This window comes from Manacus vitellinus, unplaced genomic scaffold (genome assembly GCF_001715985.3).
Source record: "Manacus vitellinus isolate BGI_N305 unplaced genomic scaffold, ASM171598v3 scaffold_6_pilon, whole genome shotgun sequence".
NCBI lineage: Eukaryota > Metazoa > Chordata > Aves > Passeriformes > Pipridae > Manacus > Manacus vitellinus.
The window spans coordinates 28,331,737-28,358,477 of record NW_021940750.1 but is presented as its reverse complement, the minus strand read 5'-3'; the positions used below and the strand labels follow the sequence as shown (position 1 = coordinate 28,358,477).

The 26,741-nt window shown below is 39.4% G+C and overlaps 1 protein-coding gene across 1 annotated transcript; it reads left to right on the top strand.

The window, feature by feature from the left end:
* The first annotated feature begins 465 nt into the window (after positions 1–465).
* LOC103766529 (alpha-1-antiproteinase F) lies at positions 466–26,741 on the top strand. Its single transcript, XM_025896080.1, has 5 exons — positions 466–475; positions 15,403–16,092; positions 22,136–22,406; positions 25,162–25,309; positions 26,482–26,741. Exons 1-5 carry the CDS (start codon positions 466–468, stop codon positions 26,668–26,670), a joined length of 1,308 nt encoding a protein of 435 aa, XP_025751865.1. The 3' UTR covers positions 26,671–26,741.

Genomic DNA, 26,741 nt, shown 5'->3' with positions numbered 1-26,741 from the left:
TAAAACCATGTGGGCTGGAAGATTCAGGCATTCAAACAAACACTCTTTTACTTTTCTGCTAATCTCTCTCTGCTCCCTCTTACTTTTTTTTTCCCTCTGACTTCCTCCTCCTGTTAGCTACTAATTGGTGTAATACTCTACAGGGTATGTCTTTGATCTGAGATATATATATATATCTATTGTGTAAGAAGAGTAGGTAAAACATAGTAGCACAGTAGTCCAAAACCATTTAAAGTGGTTTCTTTCTGTGATTCTACTCTTATTTCTACCTAAAAATACGCTTTAAAATTTGATTCCTCCAGCACTTACTGAGATGAGATGAGATAGTTGCTGTCCCAAGGGTAAAAGCTATCTAAAGGGTCACATGTCAAAAAGTTGGCCACTGGATTTTGATCTTTTATTCTGATATGCTTTTATAACTAAGTATGAACCAAATATAACTTAAGCTGTGTGTATCAACAAAGCATGGCTGCAGGTAAGTTCAACACAGATGCATGAACATCTATGCTGTGTTAACATTAACAGTGTTAATTTGGTAATCTTTCACTTACAAATAAAACTATGTTTGGAAAAGAGAGCCTTTTTTAGAACCATGGAGTTTAGTAAAAAAACATAAACAATTCCCCAAATCCCAAGCAAATGAAAAATACCCTCTCAGTATGAGTCTTTGACTCATTTATGTGATAAATATGTGTATAAACCATAAGAAGAATGAAAAATTTTATAATTTGTCTAGTTAACAGAGTGCCAGTATCATAAGCTGGGTTTACAATCGAAGTTAGTCCTTGGTCATTCAGGGTATAATTTTGTTTCATTTTTTGGGGAATCAGTGTCATGGACATCATATATGTCAGGCTGTTTTCATAAAAGTAACTTTTGAGTCCACGACCATTTCGAAATAAAACGTTTACTTTTGAAAATCAGACTGTGGATTTTTATTAGAAGAAATTAAAATTGGTTTTCAATTTCACAAAAAAAGGAAGAGAATATATTGTTATAAGTGAGTTATAAGTAACTGTCTGCCTAGAGCTAAATTTTCACATTTAACTTTTCAGTTATTTGCAAGTGAATTGTCTTCCACTTTCTATAAACATTTCATTTTGTATTTCATAAGGTACAGTTTCCTTGTTTTCTTTGAAGAGGGAAAGCATATCCATCTCCAGGCAACCCAAGGGACACCTCCATGAACAAAGTACCATGAGGCAAGTCAGGGTGTGGATTTACAGCATGTAACCTACTCCACCCAATGGCTTCTTTTATGGCACATGTAAGGTCTTTTGCCACACATCCGTTGAGGTGCAAACTACATTATACTCAATGGGAGTAAGATTACATGGGCATCCAAGAGAAGTTGCTGCTAAGTACTTTAATTTCACAATCTGTATTATCTCTTAGCAACTTGTTTGTGTGGTATGCATTTGCTATAGCAGAAGGTTGTACACAAAGAGAAAGGGAGCTCAGAAGGGTATTACTTTGCAACCCAGTACTCAGTATCGTCTTAGTAAGAGGAAAAGCATATTTGTATTTGTGTATAGTGTTGTGTATCTGTTATTATGAAACTCCTTTATGAGGTGAAATGTCTACCAGGAGTATTTTAGGAAGAGATTTTAGCCAAATAGTATTTTATATTGACTTTTTACTGAATATTTTTCTACACAAGTTAGAGACATTGATTTATTCAGTTATTGTAAGAAGACAAATAACGTAGATAATATTATAGTTCAGGCATTAATGAGAGTTTTGGAAAAACTTCTGCCTCTAAAACAGAGGATGATCTTTTTCTCTCCTTTTGCAAGTTCTGCAATAGATTTTTAAAAAGAAAATAACAGGATTATGATGAGTTTTATGTCATTTTGTATAGATATAAAACTGTATGAAGTGGCTAACATATTTAACTTATTTTTCAAAAGCCCATTGTTTTCTATTTGTCTCCCCTCCTTCTACCTTTTACCTTGTTTTCCTGTTATTCACTCTAACTTACTGCCACTCACCTTTTCAATGGTTTCACTTTGTTTTCATTTAACATACATTTATAACACTTGTCCAATAAGGTTTGGTTCATCAAACGGGAGAGCGGAAATTATACAATATAGTAAAAGAAATCCAATTAAATCCATACCTGTAGTTGTTAGTGCTGAAATATCTGTAACTATCACTTAGTTATTAAACCCTGTGATCTGTGGGTATCTAATTATTGAACTGTATTTGTAGATTTAGATTTCCTTCTCTTTTTTTTTTGTTCTCCTTTACTTCTGAAAAAATACAGAAAAATCACAATTAAAATATTTTCATATTTGTGAATCCAATTTTTTTTAAAGCATTGGAACAGTGGTTTTCAAGGACTGGGGTTTTGAAAATGTTTATGATAAAAAAAAGACTGCCCTTTGCTTCTAAAGTGCTCAAATTAGTTACAAGTCTGCATGTGAGCTGATGAAAAGTCAAATACCGAAATACCTCAAACACTAAATACCTTTGAAAAACCTTAGAACATCATTTACTTTTGAAAATGGGGCATAGGCTCCAAAAACATTATTGCATTTCTGAGAATATTACCTTATGCCTTTCCCATCAACGTTAATCTTGTTGAGCCAAACTGCAGAGACATCTGACAATGGTTACTCTATCTGGAGAATATGTACCTTGGCAAGCCCAGGGTTTCTTTTAGAAAAGTGCAAAATTTGGAAGGGTATTTTTAGAGGAACTACGAAGGGAATCCCACTAAGCTTCCAAACCCATTGGATAAGTACTTTAAAACTGGCAGAGGACAAGAACAAAATGTGCCTTTTCGTATTTGGAGTTATTTAGAAATCTGTATTAATCATGACTTGATATGAAGAATAGCACTGCCATACCTTTTTATGTGTAATATACAGTCAATTTTCTCAAGGAGCTTGTAAAAACTAAGCCAGTAATCTTGGAACTGATCTCACTACAAAAGGAGGAGCTGCTGTCTGCTTTTTTTCTGTGTTGTATTGCCTGTACTGGAGTGTGAGAACCACCTCACCAGAAATTGTCATATTTATATTTACCTGAGTGACCACTGTTACCCTGCAATAAATGAAAGGTAACCTGCTCCTAAATGAAAGAAAAGTAGATTAATGCATTTTTACTGCAGGACTTGGACATATATACAGGAGCTTATCAGAGAGTATCTGGTACCCACAAACTTCCTGCCTTGCTTATCTTGCAGTAACCTGTTCTAATTCCCATAGGCTCAGGAAACTATTGCAATGGGCACAACTGTAAATAAAGCTTATGATATATGATGTAAACTCCCAGAGATTGCAATTGGATTCCCTTGAAAAGCTTTGAAAATCCTGTAACAGTTGGTGTTCTGGCTGCTGACTTCAGTTTTTGTCCTTCAGCAGCAAAAGTGGGCTGACACAGCCTTGCAGGACATCATGACATAAAGTCTTGAGATTGCACCAGGCAGTGAGAAACTGAGGCAAATTGTAGTCTTGACACCATTTTGCCATTGCATGAACTGATTGTGATTCCACAGTTTGCCCTGCAGACAGTGGGGTAGCCTGGTGGAGCGCAGCAGGAGCTGCAGCAGAGACCCAATCCAGACCCTGCTGAAATCAGGGAGGAGGGAGGGCTTCTGTTGACATTAGGTTGCTTGGATGAGAACCTCTCCAAGAAGCAGCAACCACCAGCAGGAAAGTCCAAAATCTGAGTTCTTTTATCTTTTTTTCTGTTCTGCTCTTGCCAAAGTGCTTCCTGCTTTAGTAGCTGTGGCAGTGTCTTCACTTAACAGCTCTTGAGAAACCATTGCTTTTTTTTTTTCCTTTCATGCCTTCAACCTATTATTAAGCAACTTTTAAAATACATATATACATCAATCTATAATATATACATCCTTCAATGACTGGCTTGTACTTGATTGTAGGAGAAGAAGGGATGTGTGTCTCTGGTAGGTTTTGGTCGTTATGGTCTGACGAAAAAGTTACTTGATTTTCTTTTTGTTTTCTTCCTCTAGAAGGTATGTCTCTCCCCTTCTAAAACTTCAGAATTCCTCCTAGTGAATTCACGTTTCTGGTTCCCCCACATGTTAATATTATCTGTGGAAAGAGGGTTTGTCCCAAACACCACTCCATCAGAGAGTTCACTTGCTGCTCTGCTCAGGCACATTCCTGGCAGACAGAGGAAGGTGCCTAGCAAGATGCAGTGATGCCTATGCATACAGGATCTGAAAAGGGACATACCATTTGTGGAGCACAGAGAAAGGATACTGAATCCTCTTTCCAGCAGTACAGTGGTAAGCACAGCAGCTGTACTGTGCTGCTGATCTGCCATCATGTCTCTACAGAACATCCTAAGTCAATCAGCTTTTCTACACCCACTGTCAATGCAGTTATGATGTCTCTGCTTCCACATATTTGAAGATTTTCATAGATTGTTGCCAAAAAACCCCAAACATTTGGGGAATAATTGAGCTGAATCATTTGGAGCATGTATCATCTAGTGTGTGTACAATGGCAATGATGAGGCAATTCCCTTCTCATTTAGTACCACAGTTACAACTCACATTACTTGTTTGGTGATACACCCCACATTTTCTGTGTCCACTGAGTTAAACCATTATAGGTACAATTGTACCTACAGACCTTTATTCTCCACCTGAGACATATTAGCTATGCAGTGATTCTGCAAACAGATCCAGCCACCCAGGATGAGTTTACTAGTTCCCCTGCCTAACCAAGTTCAGTGAATCTCTGAGGCCCTTTGTCTTCTGGACATGAAGTTCCCTCTTTCCAATATCATTACTATTGATTCCCATTGTTTATTGTCCTAGAGCTCATTTTCTTTGCTATTGTCAACATTGCCTCAGCACATTTGTCTGTCCTTGGATGATGATATCCATACACCATTGAACATGTGCTCATTATGATCATTAATTTCTTTTATAAGTGTGATTTTCATGATGGTCATGAAGTGACGAATTCACCCAGCATCCCAAATAAACAATATAATTTCTTTAGAATTGTGCAGGTCTAAAGTTCCCTTGGCTACAGTTTAAAGATGTTAAAGGCATTCAGATTGTTTGTTTTCTGCTAAATTAAAAATCTGCACCTGACAAATCCCATTTTACTCATTTGCTTACTTGTTGCTAAACAGTGCAAAGTCCAGATCAGAATTCTACATTTCAGTCTGTCAGAGTTGATATAATGGAGTTCAGTTTTCTGAATACAACTGCAAATAGTTGCAACAGTATAGATGGAAACTGCATGTCTCTTGACAAAGTTGGTGTAATGGACCAGTAGCACAAATGCGTGTGTAGCTGTAATATTTCACCCTAAGGCTATTTCACAGAAGTGAAAATAATACTTTGGAAAAAACTCCACAGTATTTTTCCAACCAGTGTGAATAAATCTTCAACTGCAACCTTCTGAAAGGGAAGAAGTTGTTTCTTGCAAAGTTAAAAGTGTGCCTTGTTAAGTAGTATGTTCTTTTAAGTCCACAGTATGTCCTGTTGAGAGGTCACCTCTCAGATACAATCTACATTCCACAGAGTCTTTCTCAGTGACCCATGCTCAAGTTTTTACTCAGTTGTTTTGTTCATTTCTCTTTCCAATGATCTCATTGCCCGGAGACTGGAGAGCAAGGAGTATTACATACTTTTACAGACCCTGCTTTCAGGAAAGAGCAAGCTTTTCCTTCTCAGTTTATTTATCCATACCTGTAGTTCACGCATTTCCTCCCTGTGCACTAGTTTGTGGCTGCAAACTCTGAATTTCACTTCTGTAATTTCTACTCCCCAAAGTTTTAGTTGTGATTTTAGATTTTTAATCATCACATGGGTCTGTGCACCAGGATCCAATTTACAATGAGCAATGACCTCTTCATTTTCTAATTATCAGTAATTCATCTCCTGGTGCAGAATTGTCTAGTGCTTCTATGAAAAAATCCTTTGAATTAGTAGTAAGAAAGGACAAGGACCTTACTATGCTATACAACTGCTGTGGCTCGTAAATTCTTCCGAAGTTATACAATCAGTTACATTTTTGCTTTTCTTCATAATGTAACATCTGCATTGCCCTGGATTGGTTGCCATAGGAGGCATCATGAGCTAATCTTGCCAGATTTGCTTACTTCCCAGAGTATGTCTACTCTGTGCAAAACAGCTGTTTGTAGAGATTTCTAAGGGAGATCTGGATGAGCTAGGTCAGGTATCAAAAGCAGTGAAGTTGTGAAGTGTGACACTCTGACACAGAACATGTCTTTCTGATTGGAGCTCCCATTCTGGTACTACTCTGGATTCTCAATGCATATCTAAGGTTGTGTTGGACCACACAACCTCCCTTAGGGCAATATTGGAATGTCTACCTAGGGCTACTCTCAGTTCATTCACCAATCTCTTTCCCTGAGCTTTTCTATGTTTTGAACTCCATTCAGAAAGGTTTTGGAGATGAGAGAGTTGGTGTTTGCCTACAGTTTGTGCAATGTGATGTCATGCTAGACACCCAAGTTTGTTCCAAATAAGGCATGTGAGTATATGGCAAGGAACATGCTGTGTACAGCTCAATTGTCACATTTGAGTAGTAGCACAGATACATCAGCACAATTAGCCTGAAGTCTAGAGGCCTGCACAGCTTCAGCATCTTGTCACTGCCTTAGTTGTCTTCCTTTCAGTTCTGGCATCATGAAGTGATGCTGCACAGCATAGCAATCTCTAGGGTTAATTCCCCAGGTGGGAAAGTTTGCATTTCAGCCCTACTTTCTCACAGCTCTTTTCTTAGTTTTATTTTCCCTTTGTTCCCACAGTGAAAAGTCTTCCTTTCATGTTTCAGTCCTACATGGAGAACAGTACTTCTTTCTTTCTGAGACACAGCTTCTTACTTGCCCTCATCAGTCTGTAATCTCTGAGGTGTCTCTGCATGTCTAGCAGAATTAGTTCCAGAAAGTATTACGCTACAGTTCAGGGTAATCTCTCACGGTTCCATCCCATGGCAAGAGTTGGTAACAATTCTTACAACTGTTTCCAAAGTATTTAGATAGTTGACACTCAATGATTAACCAATTTTTTCAGAACTTGATTTTGTCAAAAAAAAAAACTCTTATGATTGTCATCCTTTTCCCTGGTTTCTCCTGTTTGTGCTGTCAGAGTAAGCTACTTTTTACATGTTCTTTAGAAACCATGTTGAAATTTCTTCTATCTGAAATGCCTCAAGATTTATTGGTGAAAAATGTGCTAGTATCTAGTGACTGAGTAAACACTTTTTTTCCCAGTAGTATGTTTCTAATATAATCAAAGAGTACTACACTTCGAATTGCTGCTAGTCTGACTATTCATGCAGGACACAAAACTCTTTAGTTTTGTGCATTTTGAGAAAGCCATTCAGAAGGGAAATCAAAGCTGGAGAGAGGAAGTAAGAAAAAGGAATCAAGATATTCTTGGGGTAGTTGTCTATATATGGTTTATCAATTATCAATTTAATACTGAGACTTTTTGTGGTTGGCTGTGAATCTCACTTTGAATATTTTCTCTGTAGTGTGTTTTGGGGATTTTCTCTGTAGCGTTTTTGCTTATTTAAAATGTCAAGAGCTAGTGATAAGGACTGAAAGTGAAAAACCACCTACCTTAGTATCTGCTATCAATGTGTTAGTGTTTTGGGACAGTGAGATTGTTTGAAACTAAGAGGAAAACAGTGTTATGTGAATTTTCTCAGCAGACAGAAACTTAAAAGTTGTAAAATTTCACCAAAGGCAGATCAAAGAAAATTTACAAGAGCAAGCTGTTAAAATTGCCAATGAAGTGTGGAACAGTGTTTCACAGAGCTCTTGCAAAGAGAAAAGGGAAAGGAGTTGGTTTTGTTGTTTTTTTGTTTTGTTTTTTTTTTTTATCAGGAAAGTCATATTTAACTGAAGGATGTGCTGAGGTGGGAGCTCATTTCATGGGAGAAATAGTTCTATGAGCTTTGAGGAGAAGCAATGACAAGTAAACCAATACCAGTTCTTCAATGTAGTGGTTCTTCAGCTCTCTTGAAACAAACTGCTGCCTATATCTTGTCCTCACCTCTCACTCTTCACTTTGTGTAACATTGATCCTAAAGGAGGAGCTGAAGGTGACGGTAAAACGTGCCAGTGGAGCTGAAGGAGACTTGGTGGTGAGTCTTTTGAGGAGGTAGCAACTGGAGTGAGGTTGGCACTTGGAGGGCTTGTAGTACTGGGTGGGGGATTTAAAGGGTACGAGAAGACTGGAAGGACATTCAGGGGATGGCTGTGTGCAAGGAAGTGAGATTTGGTCTCTGACTCGATAGGAGAGATATTATACAGAAGAGGCCTATTCTATCCAGCATTTCTTCCTTACTCTTGCCTCCTTTCCTGGTGCTCTTACTTCTGGCTAGGAGAGCAAAAACAGCCAAAAGGGGATAAAGGACTCAGGGAATAGAGGACTCAGGAACTCCTGAGGGAGTTGGCTGATGTAGTTGCCAAGCAACTTTCTGTAATACTGGAAAAGTCATGGCAGTCAGAGGAAGTCCCACATGACCAGAAAAGGGGAAACTTTGTACTCATCTCTGGGTCCCTTGCACAGGAAGGATATCGGCCTGTTGGAGCGAGTCCAGAGGAGGGACACCGAGACAATTAGAGGGATGGAACTCCTTTCATATGAGGAAAGGTTGAGAGAATTGGGACTCTTCACACGGGAGAAGAGAAGGATTTGGGGTGACCTAATTCCAGCCTTCAAGTGCCTGAAGGGAACCTACAGAAAAGGCAGAGCAAGAGCATGAAGTGAGAGGACAACGAGTAATGGATTCAAACTAAAAGAGAGTAGGTTTAGATTAGATATTAGGAAGTTCTTTGTTGTGAGAATGGTGAGGCAGTGGAACAGATTGCCCAGAGAAACTGCAGATGCCTCATCCCTGGAAGTGTTCAAGACCATACTGGATGGGCCTTTGAGGAACTTGATGTAGTGGAAGGTCCATAGTACAGGGATTGGACTAAATGATCTTTGAGGTCCCTTCCAACCCAAACCATTCTATGACTCTATACTGTACAGTTCTGTTGAATCCTCTGCAGAAGAGATGGCTGGAGAAGTTGTGTGGGATCCCTCCCTACTTCCTCCCCAGGGAAGAAAAGCTGGGAAGCTGGGCAGGAGGGAAAAGAGCTGCCAAGCCACAGCCACTTCTGCCTTGCTCCTGAAATAAAGTGTTTTGTTTTCTGACAAAAACTGCTGGGTTTGCTAATAGTGACCTAATTCAAGAAAATCTTGTAGTTGTGTTACAAGAGAGTTGCACCTCTCTACATACAGCCATGCCTTTCCAGTGACAGGTAGGGTATCACTAAGTGTATCCAGGAAACATTGAAGAGTAAAGTGTGTTTACTCGTTTGTGTATAGCACAGGTCCTTGAAGAGTGAATGTAGGTGAAATGTGACTTTTAATCTGCTGACTGTGGAGAAAAAAGAGATTGAAAGCTAGGGGAATCATTGACCAGGATGCTGAGGACATGTAGGGGTTATTGTCTGTTTCATTGACTGACGAAAGAGAGCTTGAGAAAGATCTTTGGAGGAAAAAAAAAGAGACATTGAAGGAAGAGAACGTTTCAACCTTTTGGGGGCGGGAGGTGGTGTTTGTCATTTGTTTGGTTTTTGTTTCCCTATAATTTCTTTTTAATGGAGTTTAAAATAGGCAAGTCCATTTCACTGGACTCAAACATTGCAGGCTTGTGAGAATCTAGCCCAAATGAATGCTATCAGGGTAAGGCTCTCAGTTGGAGGAATGTTTCAAATAGTTTTGGGAACAAAAACCGTTGACATGCTAGACAACTCCAAACTATCCTAGTCTTTGATAGTTTAGTGAATTCTTCAACCTGTTTGTTGTGTAGTGTAATAGATTTACTGGCAGGAATTCCTATGATTAAAGGAATTGAGAAAAGTCCCATAACTAAACAGAGATGCCTTGGAGTGCATACTATCTCTATAGGTCATCTCTAACAGTGCCCTACTTACTATGCAATAATTTTTGAGAAATTCTTCAAGATCTGAACTATTTATAAAAGATCATATTTTAGTTAGTGTAAGGAAACAGAAGCTCCATAATCAGATGGATCACACCTTACAGTTTACATAGGTTGCACACTCTCCTCTATCATATTTTCAGGAGAAAGTATTGCTAGGTCCAGAAGAGAACAACTTAATATAAATTTGTTTTCCAGTCTCTGTTGCCTCCCTTTTTAATTATGGTTATGAGGAAGTGCTTTAGTTTCAATGGGGCAACAAATTAAGAAATTCTTCCATCTCTTTGAAGGTATATACACACCTGGTATCTGTGGTTTAGCACAGGCAAAGGAGAGGCTCTGAGGCCTTGTTTGTGCTGTAGAATTCCCTGCTTGTGCCATCAGTGGTTACTATATATAGCAAAGAGAGGAACCTTGTATCGACAAACCTTTTTCAACCTCTTTGCTCAAAGTAGATGTATTTACATTAAATTTTGCCAGCTGAGGCTTAAACACCTATAAACAATCAGTGCTAGATGTGTAAGAGCTGTGGGAACTTTTAGAAAAGTCCCCAGTGTAGGTGAGGAAATTTTCTGTTCACTACTCATATCATGTCTTCAACGTATGCAACATTGCTCTGGAATATCCCAATCTTCAAAACTAAACAAAATGGCTGAATTATTTGTAAATCAGTATTATGATATAAATCATTGTTTATGCTTGTTGAATATTTTTCATCAAATACAGAAATTATACAGCTGTTTCTAGACCTGTAACCCTTTCCTTCACCTTCCTTTCTCTCTTACTGGTAATACATGAAAGAAAAATTTTGACTTTCTTTAATATTAGTCTCCAGAGATTCACTTTATTCATAGAAATTGATCCTGAATTGATTTTCTCTGCTTTCTTTCCAGTCATAGGGCAGGCTTTTCCATGTTCAGCAGCAGGCTTTCTCCTGCAAGTGTGCTGAGGTGTGGTCTAGGTGTGTTCAAATCTGTCTTAGTCATTCATCCTTCACCTTGTCATTAGCATGGCGTCTGTATTTAATTGGGCTTCCTTCCTTCATCAGAAATCAGTTTTTATATACCATGAAAACTACAGCCCATTATTAAAAGTTAGCTCTAAGTGAGATTCTCGGCTCTTATTTGTACAAGAAGCAGTGAAAAGAGTATCTCAAGTATTCCTTCAGATGAGTGGTATGTGTGAAGAATGTACTATGTGCAAGTCTGGTATTCTATCTCAAAGCCTTCTATTTCTCAAGTTTTACCTCAAAAGCAACTTGCTTAAGAGGGGTTTTTTTGCAATCTGTTGAGTTGCTTGGTAGGTTGTAATCACCAACGACTTTCACTGGTTGCATCTTTGCCTCACACAAAATGCTGCCAAATTATTGTTGTGGTTAGTGTTTCAATTGTCTTTAGAAACAGCACTCTATTTTGTGTATAGTAAGGGTTGGTCCCTCCCAGAAAATGTTTACATTTTGAAGGGAAAATGAGAGAAAATATTACCCTGCGTTTAGAAAGTGAGATGCTGTGCTTGAGAATCTGAGGCTCCTGGTGGACACCAAGTTGACTCTGAGCCAGCAGTAAGATCTTGCAGGAAATGCAGACAATGACACCAAGATGAGTGGTGCAGTTGCCACACCTGAAGCACAGATGCCATCCAAAAGGAACTGGATAAGCTTGAGAAGTGGGCCCATGGGAAACTCATGAGGTCCAACAGGGCCAATTGCAAGGTGCTACACTGGGTCAGGGCAACCCCTGGTATCAATCCAGGCTGGGGGATAAACAGATTGAGAGCAGCCCTGCTGAGAAGGACTTGCGGATGCTGGTGCATAAGAGGCAGTGGATGAGAGGCTGGACATGAGCCAGCAAAGTGCACTTGCAGCCCAGAAAGCCAATTTATCCTGGGCTGCATCAAAAGCAGTGGGGCCAGCAGGTTCAGGGAGGGGATTCATCCCCTCTACTCTGCGCTTGTGAGATCTCACCTGGAGTGTTGCATCCAGCTCTGGGGTGCCCAGCAAATGCAAAGGTGAAGAAGAGGGCCACAAAAATGAGTAGAGGGCTGGGACTCCTATGAAGACATCTTAGAATAGCTGGATTTTTTCAGCCTGGGGAAGAGAAGGGTCTGGGGTGACCTTATTGTGGCCTTCTAGTTCCTAAAAGGGTCCTACAGGAGACCAGGAGAGGGACTTTTCACAAGGGCATGTAGTGATATATCTAGGCTTTAAACAGAAAGAGAGTAGATTTAGATTAGATATAAGGAAGAAATTCTTCACTATGACGGTAGTCAGGCACTGAAACAGGTTGCCCAGACAAGTTGTGGATGCCCCATCCCTGGAAGTGTTCAAGGCCAGGTTGGATGGGGCCTTCAGTAACCTGGTTTAGTGGAAGGTGTTCCCGTTCATGGCAGTAGGATTGAAACTTGATGATCTTTAAGGTTCCTACCAACCAAAATCATTCCATTATTCTATGATTCTGTAATTCCACGTACTTAAGCTGCATTAAGTGCATTGCTAGCAGGTCAAGGCAAATGATTCTTCCTCTCTATTCATTCCTAGTGTACCGATCAGGAGTCCTGCATCTAGTGCTGGGCTCCACAATGCAAGAAGGACATGGACATACTGGAGTGACTTCAGTAAAGTGCCACAATGGTGACTGAAGAATTGCAGCATCTGACATATGAGGACAGGCTGAGAGAGCTGGAAATGTTTAGCCCAGATAATAAAAGGCCTGTGTAAATTTTAACAGTGTGTGTAAACACTTGATTTTTGACGAGTAAAGTAAGAGATAACCTGTGCTCAGTGGGATCCAGTGACAGGACAAGGGGCAGTGAGCACAAATTAAAATAAACGAAGTTCTATTTAAATCCAGAGAAAACCTGTTTCAGTGTCAATGTTCTCAAACAAGGAAGGCAAAACCCAGCTGGACACTGTCCTGAGCAACTGACTTAAAATGACCCTGCTTTGAGCATGGGGTTGAACTATGTGGCCTTCAGAGTTCCCTTCTTCAATGCCTCTGTCATTCTGCACCCAGGATGCACACCTGAGCACAGGATGTCTGCTGTCTGCTTTGACCCAGCTGAACTTGGCACAGGATCAGAGGGGACTGCTCCCCACATCCCAGATCACAAGATAGTAAGCTGATCTAAAGACTTGCTCTATTTAACACCCTTGTTCCTAGGCTTCCACCCCCTGTCCCCAGGCCATGCTTGTAACTGGGATCACCTGCATTCAATGGCATCCCAGCTGCATTCTTCTCTCCTGGGCACAGGGCCATGTGAGTAGCCCAGGAGTTGATATCACAGCTCTTGCTGCCAGTGGATTCCCCGTCTGGGAGTGGATAGTCAGGTACACATACAGCAGCACTTGCTAATACATCAAAACAGTGTTTTAAGCCCTGCACCTCTTAGAATCATCACTGACTTCAACTGGAGAAAATCAACACCAGTCATGGATTATACAGGAGACAAAGCAAGCTAGGTCACAAAAATTCAAATTGTCCTGGTGCACCAAGTCTTGTCCTTGGCCTTAGTGGTAGCAATGCTATAGTCACTAGAAATCATGTTGTGACTCTCTTGTTCATAAAATACATTGGGGCAACTGAGAAGTGTATGAATGTTTGATATGAAGAAACAGCGGGTTCAGTTGAAGGAAAATGGGTTTGAATCTAACAGGGTGATTGTATAGTCATGAATAATAAAAAGCCACGTGTGAAACACATTCAGTAAAGTTAAGTGTCCAGTAAAACTAGTTTCGACATCATACTAATCTCTAAAATTATAATGCATGAGTCACAGCCCTTAGATGATCTTAACCTTTACTAGAGGATACCCTGCTTTGTGTGCAGCAGCACAAACAACTGAGCAAGGACCTGTGCAGACCTGGTGAATACAACAGGACACTTTTGACTTTACTGTAAGTAATGCTTTTTTTATTCCTGTGTGACAGTAGGACAACAGTTTTTGAATAATCAATCGAAAAATTGTCGTATTTTGGTTTAAAGCTTCTTGTACTGTTTTACTATGATTTTGTTTTTTTTAAATAAAAAAAATAAGTCCTCTGTTAGATAGGCGTGTTTATATGGCATAACTCTCCTTAGAAAAACTACATTCCTAAGTGTTTTAAATGAAGTAAATTGATGATAGTAACAAATGTAAGGCATGAAATGAAAAGGAAATGTGGACTTAAGGATTGCTGTCTAAAGCATCTAGAGGCTCCTAAAAAAAAGAAACTGTGGCTAAAAGAATTAGAGTAAGAGTGATGGTGGAAAAAGTCACAAACAAATCAAGGAGCTTAAATTTAAATATGTTCTAGATACAAAAGTGCACTGACTGAAAGTGGTTTGTCGTGGGATTCAGGCCCTTCCTAGTGATAGTAGTATTTCTATGGCCACGATATTCAAAGACTGTGAATTAAGGGACATTTAGAGCATATATTATTAAAGCAGAGATCAGCATTCTTAGTTCACTGGGTTTTAGAGAACAAGATGCTGGAAAGTGGAGAACACAAATGTGGGGCCATGGTGGGAGCTGATTGGAATTCAATGAATTTACAAGGCAGTCTGCATTTCTCAGTGCAATTCAGAAACCCAAGGTATTTTCCTCCTAAAGAGTACTTTGTTTTATAAAAGATTCTGTAGGTGAAATGATCGCATACCACAAGTGGATATTCTAGATTTCCAAATATTTTCCATCTTTACTTCTTTCTCTCGATTGACACAAGATATTGAACCACTTGTGATACAGTATTAATTTCTAGAGGTAAAAGTATTGCCACAAATGTGGAATGAATGGTTTCCATGCTGCAGGCACGGTTGTTTCCATTTGCTGTTTGTTCTATGTACATATGCATTTTGCCTTCCTTAATAAACAGCACTGTATTTCCATGGTCTTGATAACATCCTAATTGCTGTTTTTCTCTTTTGTTATTTATGTGGGTATTGGCTTCTTTCAATGGTGCTCAATTGTTCAGCCTTTATGAAATCACTGTTAATGTTCATCAGCTCCTCATTAACAAGTGCATTTACTTTCTCTTTGGTGCCTGCATATGGGTTTACATGGATCCTATTAAAAAATGTATAATATTTTAACTTTTACAATGAAGGAATATTGTGTTTTAATTCTGCTTTGATTTTTCATCTGTTAAATTTTTACTTTCTGCTCTATAGATCTGTACTTTTGACTCACAACTCTTAATCACTTAAAACCACATTGAAAAGAGAACATTGGAAAAAAACAGTTTCAAAGGAATTGCAGACTAACTCTAATGAGGGCATCTTTGGTATTACCTCATCCCTCTTTAACTTTGATTTTTTTTATTTCATAACCTCTTCAGTAGGTTGAGTAATTTTCCACAGTCTACTTCCTTGAAATAGAAAGCTGGTACCCCTCAGTTCAAATGTCTTGGAATCACTGGTACTAAGCTAACTTTTTATAGTGAAGGAATTGATGTGTTGCTAAACACAAGGTGAAAAGATTTGTAAGCCAATTGTAAATTTTCTTCTATTACAGAGTCACAGAAACATGAAGAAGTTGTTTCTCCTGTGTCTTTTACTTGTTGGAATTAGTTCCAACAGTTATTGCTATGAGCCTAATCACCAAGGGGTAAGAAACCAAAATCAAAGAGCCCAAGGAAACCAAAACATGCCATGGCAAAGTGTAAGGAACAGTGTTTGTCGATTTGCATGTTGTTTCTACAAAGAGATTTCTTCTTACGAAAACAATCGGAATGTTTTCTTCTCTCCTTTGAGCATCTCTACTGCCTTTGCAATGCTGACTCTGGGTGCCAGATCAGACACCCTGACGCAGATTCTTAGGGTCCTTTGCTTTAACCCACGCGAGATTTCTGAAAATGACATACATGAAGGTTATCGTCAACTCATGCAAATGGTAAACAGAAAGAATGGGGGCTTACAGTTGAATATGGGAAATGTTCTGTTTGTGCTTGACCGACTGAAGCCACAAGAAAAATTTTTAAGTGATCTCAGAAACTTCTATGAAGGAGAAGCTTATCCTATGAACTTCAAGAAGGCTGATCAAGCCCAGCAAAAAGTCAACAAATATGTAGCAGAAAGAACCAATGGAAAAATCAAGGACCTTGTAAATAACCTTGATCCACTTACTGAAATTCTCCTCATTAGCTATATTTATTTTAACGGTAAGATACACATATCATATTCTTCTATTTCATAATTTATTTCCTCAGGTCAGTCTTGGACTTCATCACCTTTTTTTGCAATATGGTTTTGCAGATGGACTCATATCTTGTTTTCCCTTTGGTCCTCACTTACACTTAGTTACAAACAAAGCTTTTGAAAATTATGTTCTACCTGACGCTGATTCCTAGCAAAATGTATGGCGAATTTTCCCATATTTTTTAATAAACTTCTTTCCTTCTGAAGATTTAGTGAAATATATGCTGAGGAAGGCACCTCTAGTTAGGAAAGATTAGATGCTTTCCTAATCGTATACAATCTAGTGGGATTCAAGCACTTTCTTAAATGCTTTGCTATCTAGGAATTAATTTGAAGTCCAGTTCTGTGGATTTCAGTTGGTGTTTTGTTCAGCAAGTCAGGAGTTAAATTTAAAAAATGCTGTTAAAGTAAAATGTAGCATCTTACCAAATAGAAGTATGTTTACTCCATAGTTTTGCTGTTACTGTGTATGTTCATGTATCCAAAACTAAACAGTCAACAACTTCGGTTTCACACTGGTGTTCTCCCTATTTTTTTACTAACTATGCCTTTGCCAATCGTATGTCTGTAGTCCTGATGTGTCTAGAGGCATAGGTTTCACCCTTTTTTTTTTGATTTGCAGATTCTAATATTTTCCAGTGAAGATGGACCCACCAGTATCAGATACAAGCCTATTGACAATAAGCTTGTTTTTCTTAATTAACTTGTGCAGTCTGCTTAGATACAGTCAACAGATCTTCCCAGAGCTTTTCAGACTGCTGATCTAATGAGAAGACGAGGATCAAGGCTGTAAGGCTCAATCAGTGGTCTAATAACAGATATTGCATCTTCTTTCCAACCTTCTCTCTCTTACTCGTATGCTGAAAACAAAGCAATTGTACTCAGAAAAATAATATCCTATAATCTATCTGATAAAATTACCATTAAGCTTTTTAATTGAAGTGGAGATGACACAATAGGAATGCGATTCTTTTTAAAAGGAAAAGCTAGGAAAAGCTATTCTTTTAAAACTGTTAACCTGGATGTTTGCACACTGCAGTATGAGGGTTCCCCTGCAAGTAATTAAGAACTATATTTTTTGGGGGGGGGGGATTTCTGTTGTTTTTCATCGGTGTCTCTGCTCCTTATATTAATCTCTGAAGATCTGGCCACGGTTAAATGGAGTTGATTGAATTATAGATGACTGATGTTTCTTAATTCTCTTGAAAACATACTTGTTTGGCTCAAATAATGTTTTCACTTAGGCTTTTATTGAGCAACAGGCACATCTTTCAAAACAGGCAAAAACCCCTTTCTTTTACTGAAAGGTGTTTGAAGAATAAGCAATAAATTTAGTAGCACAATTGAGACAAAAGCCTGAGAAACTTTTATTTAAAATAACTTTGTATTACAGTTAACTTTTACATGTTCTAAAAATGTGGGGTTTTTTTTAATTAGATGTTCATTTTATTACTGAAATGATTTCCTGCCTTCTCCAAATATGGTGGAGTTTCAGTTTTAGCTCTTTGATTTTAAAGAAAATAGATTAAATAATAGCATTAATAGCAATAATATAACATTTTTTTATCTTGAAATCAAGAGTAGGTTAAGGTTCTAGAGGCTGGGACTAATCTGGAGAGGACCTAAAGCCCAGTTAGCTCTATAATCAGTCCATATTTCTAGGCTCTTTTCCACTGTGCATTGCAACCACCCTTGCACAGTACTGGTGACTCTCTTTCCCCTTTTTTTTGTGGTGTACTGCAGTACAGAAGTCCTTCCCTAAGGACAAAAGCCTGTCTCTGAGCCAGTGGGTATATTATTCCACTGTATTACACCAGCCCCTTATCATGCCCTTGTCGAGCTGATCACCACAAAGACTACCCCAAAGTTCATTTTTCCACTTGAACACTGTGAAGCATTTGACAAAGGTCTCATCCCTAGAAGGTAGACCCCTAAGATAGAGGTGAGGATAAGAATAAATGTTCCTTTGAAACAGGAGGAAAGTATTAGTGAATATCATCTATTCCTTATATCTAGTCTAAATCTAAATCTGCTCTCTTTCAGTTTAAAGTCAGTCCTCTGTGTCCTATCACTATCTGCCCATGTAAAAAGTCGTTCTTTGTAGGCCCCCTTTAGGTACTGGAAGGGGCTTTAAGGTCTCCCCTGAGCCTTCTCTCCCCCAACTCTCTCTCTCAGGCTAAACAACCCCAACTCTCTCAGCCTGTTTTCATAGGAGAGATGTTCCTGCCGTCTGATCATTTTCATGACCCCTCCTCTGGACTTACTCCAACAAGTCCATGTCCTTCTTATGTTGGACACCTCAGAGCTTAATGAAGTACTCTGGGTGGGATCTCACCAGAGTGAAGTAGAGGGGAAAATCCCATCTCTTGACCTGCTGGCCACACTTCTTTTGACATAGCCCAGGACACAGTTGGCTTTCTGGGTTTCAAGCGCACATTACTGAGTCATGCTGAGCTTCTCATCAACCAACACTCCCAAGTCCTTCTCCTCAGGTCCGCTTTCAACTCGATCCATTCCCTGCCCCGCCTGTATTTGTGGTTGGGACCTTGCACTTAGCCTTGTTGAGCTTCATCAGGTTCCAACGGGGCCACCTCTCAAGCCTGTCATGCTCCCTTTGGATGGCATACTTTCCCTCTGGAGGACATCCCTTCCTTACAGCATGTTGACTGCATCACGCATCTTGGTGTCATTGGCAAACTTACTGAGGCTGCACTCAATCCCACTGTTCGTGTTGCCAACAGAGATGTTGAACAGCATTGGTCCTAATCCAACACTGAGGAACACCATTTGTGACTGGTCTCTTGGAGAACAAGCCATTGACCACAACCCTTCAAATGCAACCATCCAGGCAATTGCTTATCCACCAAATGGACCATTTGTCAAATCCAAATCTCCAGTTTAGAGAATAGGATATCACGTGGAACAGTGTCAAATGCTTTGCACAGCTCCAGTTAGATAACATCAATTACTCTTCCTTTAGCACAGCTTGCCCTTAGTGGTCATGTTGTCTGACACTAGTCACCTCCTAATTTTCCACCTATCTTACCATAGATTCCAAAAGGATCTGCTCTGTGAACTTGCCACACAAAGAGGTGAGACAGACTAGTAGTTCCCTAAATAATTTTTTTTTTTTTACTTTTTAAAAATGAGAGCTATTTTTCCTTTTTCCAGTCAGTGGGAATTTCACTGGACTGCCATAACTTCTCAAATATGACAGATAGTGTCTTAGCCACCTCATCCACCAGTTCCCTCAGGATCTGCAGATGCATTTCATCAGGTCCCATGAATGTGTGCATGAACAGTTCCTTAGATGGTCTTGAACCTCATCTTCTCCTATAGTGGTCAGTTCTTCATTCCCTCAGTCTCTGTTTTTGCCTTCTGTGACCTGGGTGGTGTGGCTGCAGCACTTGCCAGTGAAGACTGAGGTAAAAAATGTCATTGAGTACCTCAGCCTTCTCCACATTACGGGTAACCAGGCTTCCTTTTTCCTTCTGGAGGGGGTTCACATTTTTCCTAGTCTTCCTTTTGTCATCATCATACTTATGGAAGCTTTTCTTGTTGCCCTTGATGTCCCTGGCCAGATTTAATTCTATCACACCTTTAACTTTCTTAATCTAATTCCTGGATACTCAGAAAATCTCTTTGTATACCTCCCAGGTTACCTGTCCTTGTTTCCACCCTCTGTAGGCCACCTGTTTGTGTTTGATTTCACCCAGTAGCTCCTTGTTCATCCACACAGTCCTCCTGGTGTTTTTGCCTGACTTTCTCTTTGTTAGGAGAGATCACTCCTGTGCTTGGTGGAATATTAATATGAATATTCATAGAATCATAGAATCACAGAATAACTAAGGTTGGAAAAGAACTACAAGACTGAGTCCAACGTTTGACTGAACACCACCATGTCAACTAAACCACAATGCTAAGTGCCACTTCCAGTCATTTCTTGAACACCTCCAGGGATGGCAACTCCACCACATCTCTGGACATCAAATTCAAATTTCCGACAACCCTTTCAGTGAAGAAATTCTTCCTGCTGCCCAACCCGAACCTTCCCTGGTACGCCTTGAGGGCATTTCCTCTTGTCCTATTGCTAGTTGCCTGTGAGAAGAGGCCAACTCTCACTTCACTTCAACCTCCTTCCAGGTAGTTGTAGAGAGCAATAAGGTCCCCTCTCAGCCTCCTTCAGGCTAAGCAACTGTTTAGCTCCCTCAGCTGTTCCTCACCTGACTTACTCTCTAGACTGTTCACAAACTCCATTGTCCTTCTCTGGACATGGTCCAGCACCTCCATGTCCTTTGTACAGAGAGGGGCACAAAAATGAACACAGGATTTGAGGTGCAGCCTCACCAGTGCTGAGTACAGCAGAATAATCACTGTCCTGGTCCTGTTGACCACTCTACTGATGATACAGGCCAGGATGCCACTGGCCTTCTTGGCCACCTGGGCACACTTCTGGCTCATGTTCAGCAGCTGTCAAACAGCACCCCCAGGCCCTTTTCTTCTGGACCTTTTTCCAGCCACTCTTCCCCCAGCCTGTAGTGCTGCATGGAGTTGTTTGGTGATACAGCTTTCTTGGTCCTCTGTTCCCTCCATGACTTTATCCCGTGGCACTCTACTAAGCAGATTGCTGAAGAGACCAAAGTCTGCTCTCCTGAATTCCAGAGTTAGCAGTCCTAACATCCTACTCCGTTTTCAATCAAGCGAAGTTCTTTGTGAAAGCAGTGGGTGTTTTCCCTGAGTTGAGCACTAGATAAAGGTTGTTTCAATGTTTCAGGACTTGAGTCATTCATGTTTCTGTTATTCATTCTGCTTTATTTTTTCCCTTAAGCATAATAAGGTAGAAGTCCTGCCTGTTATATACCTGATGACAGAAGTCACTATTAATGAAGAAACATAAAAGTAGAAACTTTTCCCTCTTCAGAGTATTACCAGTTGTCAATCTATACTTTCAGAGCCCAAGACATGCCCTAAATTCCCATTTCACTTTTTTCAAATACTAAGTGCAGGCTATGTCAGATGGTGGAAACAGCAGAAGATAATTATTTCATTTGTAACAAACTGCCTAATAATCAATGTTCAAATAGAAGTCAGAAGTCAAAAGTGGTTGCATATTGTTTCATTGTTTTCTTGATGGCAGTTACTTTACTAAGCATCACAACTCTAGTTTTGCCTAATAAATTTGATAAAATGTTAGTTTTGCTCTAGAAGGCAAAATTTACTGCAGACCAACAACACTCCTTAAAAATAAAAGCAACAAAGAAACATTTCCAAAAACCCCCACCCTTTTTTAAAATCTGCTCAGCCTCTGAAATTAATGATGTGGATACGTGGAATTTGGCTTAGAAATTTTTCTCCACTGAGGATAAAAATCTTTCAGAGTTCCGATGTAGAGAGTTTGTTTCACCATGACTAAGTGAGGAGCCTTGGAAAATTTAATATTGTGAGGATGCAGTGGAAAAAGTTTCTGTTGTTGTTTTGCTTTTTAACCCAGCAGTCTGGTAGAATTAAGTTCCTCATGACTCTATACATTATCAGCTAATGCGAGATATAAACACCTTGTCTCTGAAAGTAACCAAATTCCTTAATTTCTCTGGAGAATTCATCCCTCATGTCACCCTTTTCAAGTCTACTTTGATCTGGGAATAAGGAAAGGAGAGAATATTCTCCAGAGCTCAGAGAAAGCATGGGGGCTTTACAGACTCCTTAAAACTGTTGTCATTGTGGAAAAGTGGAAGTTAGAACCTTTGATATGTCATCTAAATGAAGAATATTGCAGCCCACTGTAAAATCTGAGGGAGTTTTTTTACATCGCATTCTACCTACTGTGTGTTGCTATTAAATTATTCCCAGTATTCAGTAAGATCAAGTGATTGTTGCAAACTGGTTTGTCTTTGAAGCCGATCCAACAGTACCAGTTTCTGTCATCTAAGAATGTGTCCTGTGGTGATATGTCCTATGGTTTCATGTCCTCAAAATATCCTCTAACTCAATCTCTTTTATTTCAAGCTGAATGGGAAAAACCTTTTGATCCACAATACACTAAAATGGGCAAATTCTTTGTGGATGGGAACAAGGCTGTTGAAGTCCCGATGATGTTTGGAATGGGCCTGTTCAAGCATGGCTATGATAACCAGCTGTCTTCCACTGTGGTGCAAATGGATTACAAAGGAGGCGCTTCAGCATTTTTTATTCTGCCCGATAAAGGAAGAATGAGGAAGCTGGAGAAAAGATTGTCTTGTGAACATATGTCAAGGTGGAGGTCATTAGTCACAAAAAGGTAAAATTCTGAAGTTCTTGGTTCAGATGGTAGGCAAGGAAACAAATGTGCTGGGCTATGACACAGAATCAGAACACCATTTTTAGTTCTGTTTTATCTGCAGAAGTATTCCCACTGACCAAAGTTGAATCTGGCTCTCTGGTGTCACTGTGTTTTTACATTCAGTACTGCATGCACTGAAAACCTTCACAGCTTTAGAACTTTTTCCATTTCTGCAATTTTTTTCCCATATCCAACTCCCAATAGGTCCCTGTTTTTGGACTTAGACCTCTACTCATATTTTTGGGGGAAGTCTTCTGCCTTCTTCTATTTACAAGTAAATTCCTACCACTTCAGCCTTTTTTCTTGTCTCTTGCTTCTTTTCTACCTATTAAAATTAACAATAATTGCACAGTTAATGCTGAAAGAACAACTTCCATTCGGCAATCATGAGGGCAAAGCACGTTGCAGAGCCACTATATTCAGGCTCTCTGAGGTCTTAGGAAGGCAAAATTGGAACAAGCTACACTTGTTTCAAGGTAACTCTGAGCCTAGAAGGCAGAAAGGTTATCTGCTTTCTAAAAATAATTTTATACTCCTTACATTTAGTGTCCTGTATGGTACTCGCCTTTCATGGGACAAAATGTGTTGTACAAGCATAGGCAAAACATGTTTATAGTATCAAGCCCTTGTGCTCACTTATGAATTATGCATCAAGTTAGTGATCTTCACACATACTCACTTGAAAAACTTATTTTTGATGATCCTTTTTCAAAAGAAAAATTGCATCCTAATACAGAAACCCAAAACCAGTGTCATGCTCCTAACTCTGATTCACTGTTAAATCTCATCAAAAGAATCTAAATTTTTTTAATTTGGAAAAAAAAAAGGACCAGGAAAAAAAAATAATTCTCTGTGCATCTTAACAGTTTTGAAACTTATGGAAGCAACTACATAGTTTGTGACTATAGGACAAATAAGGTGGTGAATCAAGATACATATGTATAATTTTTGTCAAAGAAACACAATTGCCTTTAAAACTACCAAGAAAGACACTAAATAAGGTTGAGGGGATTTATATTTCCTATCTTATAATATAAAAAAGCATCACTGTCAAAAACAAGTTTGTTTCCTGCTGCTCCCCATTTTTCATAATGACCATTCTTTCCTGCAAACTGATGACACGAACTCCTCCTTTTACCTCTGGTTTTCAAAGCAATTGATTGCCTCTGCTCTTATTCAGAGTCTCTGGGAGGTCTTAATAAATGGGCTTGAAGTAGTACATAGAATGATTCAAGGGCTGTGGGCAAGCTATGTTTGTCCCTGTTTCTGTGTCTGCAAACTGATATGAGTTGCAGAAGTGTTGTGAGGGGCATTTTTCATTACTGTTGGCTGCCAAACAGTGGATAGTGCCAAAGTTTCACCAGTACAGGCAGCTGAGATCTATTTAATGGCTGAACTGTGGAGAAAGCATCACTTTCACTTCTGAAAAGTGCATCCCGGGGCTTCCTTCCTGGTTGCACTGTTGCTGTGGCTTTCTCTTTCCTCCATATTGAAAGAAAGTAGGGGCTTGTGAAGGAATGTCTTTACACAACAGTAAGATGGATGATTCAGTGATAATTGCATCATCATTTGGGACAGCAATCAGCATAGACTGAAATTAGGGAGAACTAAGAGATCAGCAATCAGTTATCAATCCTGTAGCACTTTCATTTCTGGGTACCAGCCAGACTTGGCATTAGATGCTGTGCAACACTTCAGGTATGGGCCCTTTCCTTTCCACTTGTCTGCTGGATGTCTTGCTCTCTGGCTAGCTTCATTAAGTGTTCCACATCTCCCTGACCTAGAGCCCTGGAGAGTTGTCCTGGTTTCTCACCAGAAAACAGTACCTAATGTCATCACTATTTCTAACCTCTGTCTCATTATGCTGCTTCTGGCTGTAAATGTTGTGTTTAACCCTTGAAAAGTAATTGTTAGATCTGTATGGAAAAAGTAAGGAAGAAATGAGTCAGAAGTATAGAGCTTTGGGTTATTTATGGAAAACAGCAAACTAGTCACTTAAAATTTGGTGTCAAACATTGGGCTTGACATAGAAAAATGATTATCTGTTGACTATCTATATTCTGTCAATGTGCTTTTGTTTTTTACTTTGTCATCCATTCTATCACTATTTATCATTGTCCTGCTTCTTTGGTATATATTTTTGTTTTCTCTGTCCTGATTTATATGATAAATACACAAGGCCAGCCAATGGGTTTGGTTTTTTTTGTTGTTGGTTGGTTTTTTTTTTCCAAAAATAACCAGTGAACTCACATGTGTTGGATTTTTTTTGTGCTCAGTCTGAGACACCTAAAGGAATCTCTTTTTCACAAGGTGAATCCTTTGCATCCTCAGTAATGGGTAATGATGAAGGTGTTTCCAGCAGATTGCACAAAAGATCACTTAACTTCTGAAAATGTTAGAGGAAGATTCTTAGGGAGGTGCAGTTGTGTTGTGCTGAATCACTGGGTCAATTTCACTGCTCTTGGGTTGGGTTACTGCAGACTGGGAGCCAGCAAACTACAGCCTTATCCTCTCAATCAGCCTTCCAATTGTCATAAATCTTCTTTTCTTCTCCTCAAATTAGTGTCAGTGTACATCTCCTTTGTGGGCTGAAAGAGTCTGCAGGTAAAATGTCTTGAGGGAGAAAGCAAAATCAGTTTCCCTAGTGAGTCTATGTTATTCTGTGATATGTGATCAAATGTTTCACTATACTTCTGTACTTCTTTTCTGGCAGCTCAGTAAATTTGTATCTTCCAAAATTCACTCTTTATGGGACATATGACCTAAAAAATATCTTATATAAAATGGGCATTATGGATCTGTTCACTGATAAGGCTGACCTCTCTGGGATCACTGGACAGCCCCAGCACAGAATTTCCCAGGTAAGTCATACTGCTTTTTGTTTTATGGGCCTATGGTTACTGATACTTGCATCACTTTCTGTGCAACTATTTGTGATGCAAAACTCATGCAGAAAGGCTTGGCTTCACATGAAAAGGTAGTTGTTGGCATATAGAGTATTTTGTCCATGCACTGTAAGTGCAATTGGGTTGGAGCAGGTTACAAGTCTGTAATTTTTTAATCTAGAAGGCTGTTTCGATCTACCTGGGGGCAACCTTATAAAACAGACATGACCAAATTGCCATCTATCCACACCTCACTACCTTCCTGCAGTGTGCTGTTACAGTCACTACATTGCTGCTTCTGTTTGCATGTGTCTTCTTTAGCCTGATTGTGGGCAAGTATGGACTATAGGATGTGTCACCACTTGTGTTTTATGGAGGGGAGGGGAGAGGAAAAACACTTCTTGCTTTTAAACTGTTTAGGGGAAAGGAAAATGCAGTTAGTATAAACATTTGGCTTCAAGCCTATGAACAATGACTCTCATTAGTGTCAGCCCAAGGTAAAAGCTACAGACAGGTCATACTTCAATGAACCTAGAGTTAAAACTGACAATCAGTGCAACTTTAATTGTCTAATATGAAGAAAACAACTGCCCTCATGACCTCAGGAGGATGTTAGTAAACCAGGATCTGTCAATGTCTTGACTTTGCAAGGTAAAACATAGGTTTCTCTGCTCTAGCCCTCCATTTCTGGACCTTCTCCTTTGCTATCATTATTTCCAAGACATGAAGGAACATAGAAAACATATTCTCAGAATTCTATCAATTGTGCTAGTCTGCATGTTATTTTTTTAGCTATATGAACTTTTAATAGACAATTAAATATGGTCTTGCTCTCTAAACATTTGGTCTAGCTGTACAGATCTCCAAGAGTGGGTACAGGGAATAAGAAAAGAAACAAAGCAAATGTTTTCACTAGTGGGGACATGTATCTCCACTGGAAATAAACTTTTCCTCTCTGGGACCAGAGCTATGCTGCATGTAGCTTGGTGATTCTTTTTCCGCTTTGCTGTCTTTATGCAGTGGACTCACACCTGTCAATCTGATGCTTGTTTCTTACCAATAACTTCTTCAGGCATTTTTAGGTCACATTCTTATTTAGGTGACTATTTTTGTACCCCCTTGACTTGTACATGTCTGTTTCTTCACAGGCTATTCATAAGGCTGTGATAAAGGTGGATGAGACTGGCACCGAAGCAGCAGCTGCCACAGGCATGGAAATAGTGCCTATGTCCGTTCCAGTTACCATTAAACTCAACAGGCCATTCCTAATGGTCATAACTTTGGAGAACAATATACTTTTCATGGGAAAAATTGTGAACCCTCTGAAAAGAGATTAAGTTAATGTACATATTGTGTAAGTGGTGATCACCACTCTTAAATCAAGTATTTGACCTGATGAGTATGGCAT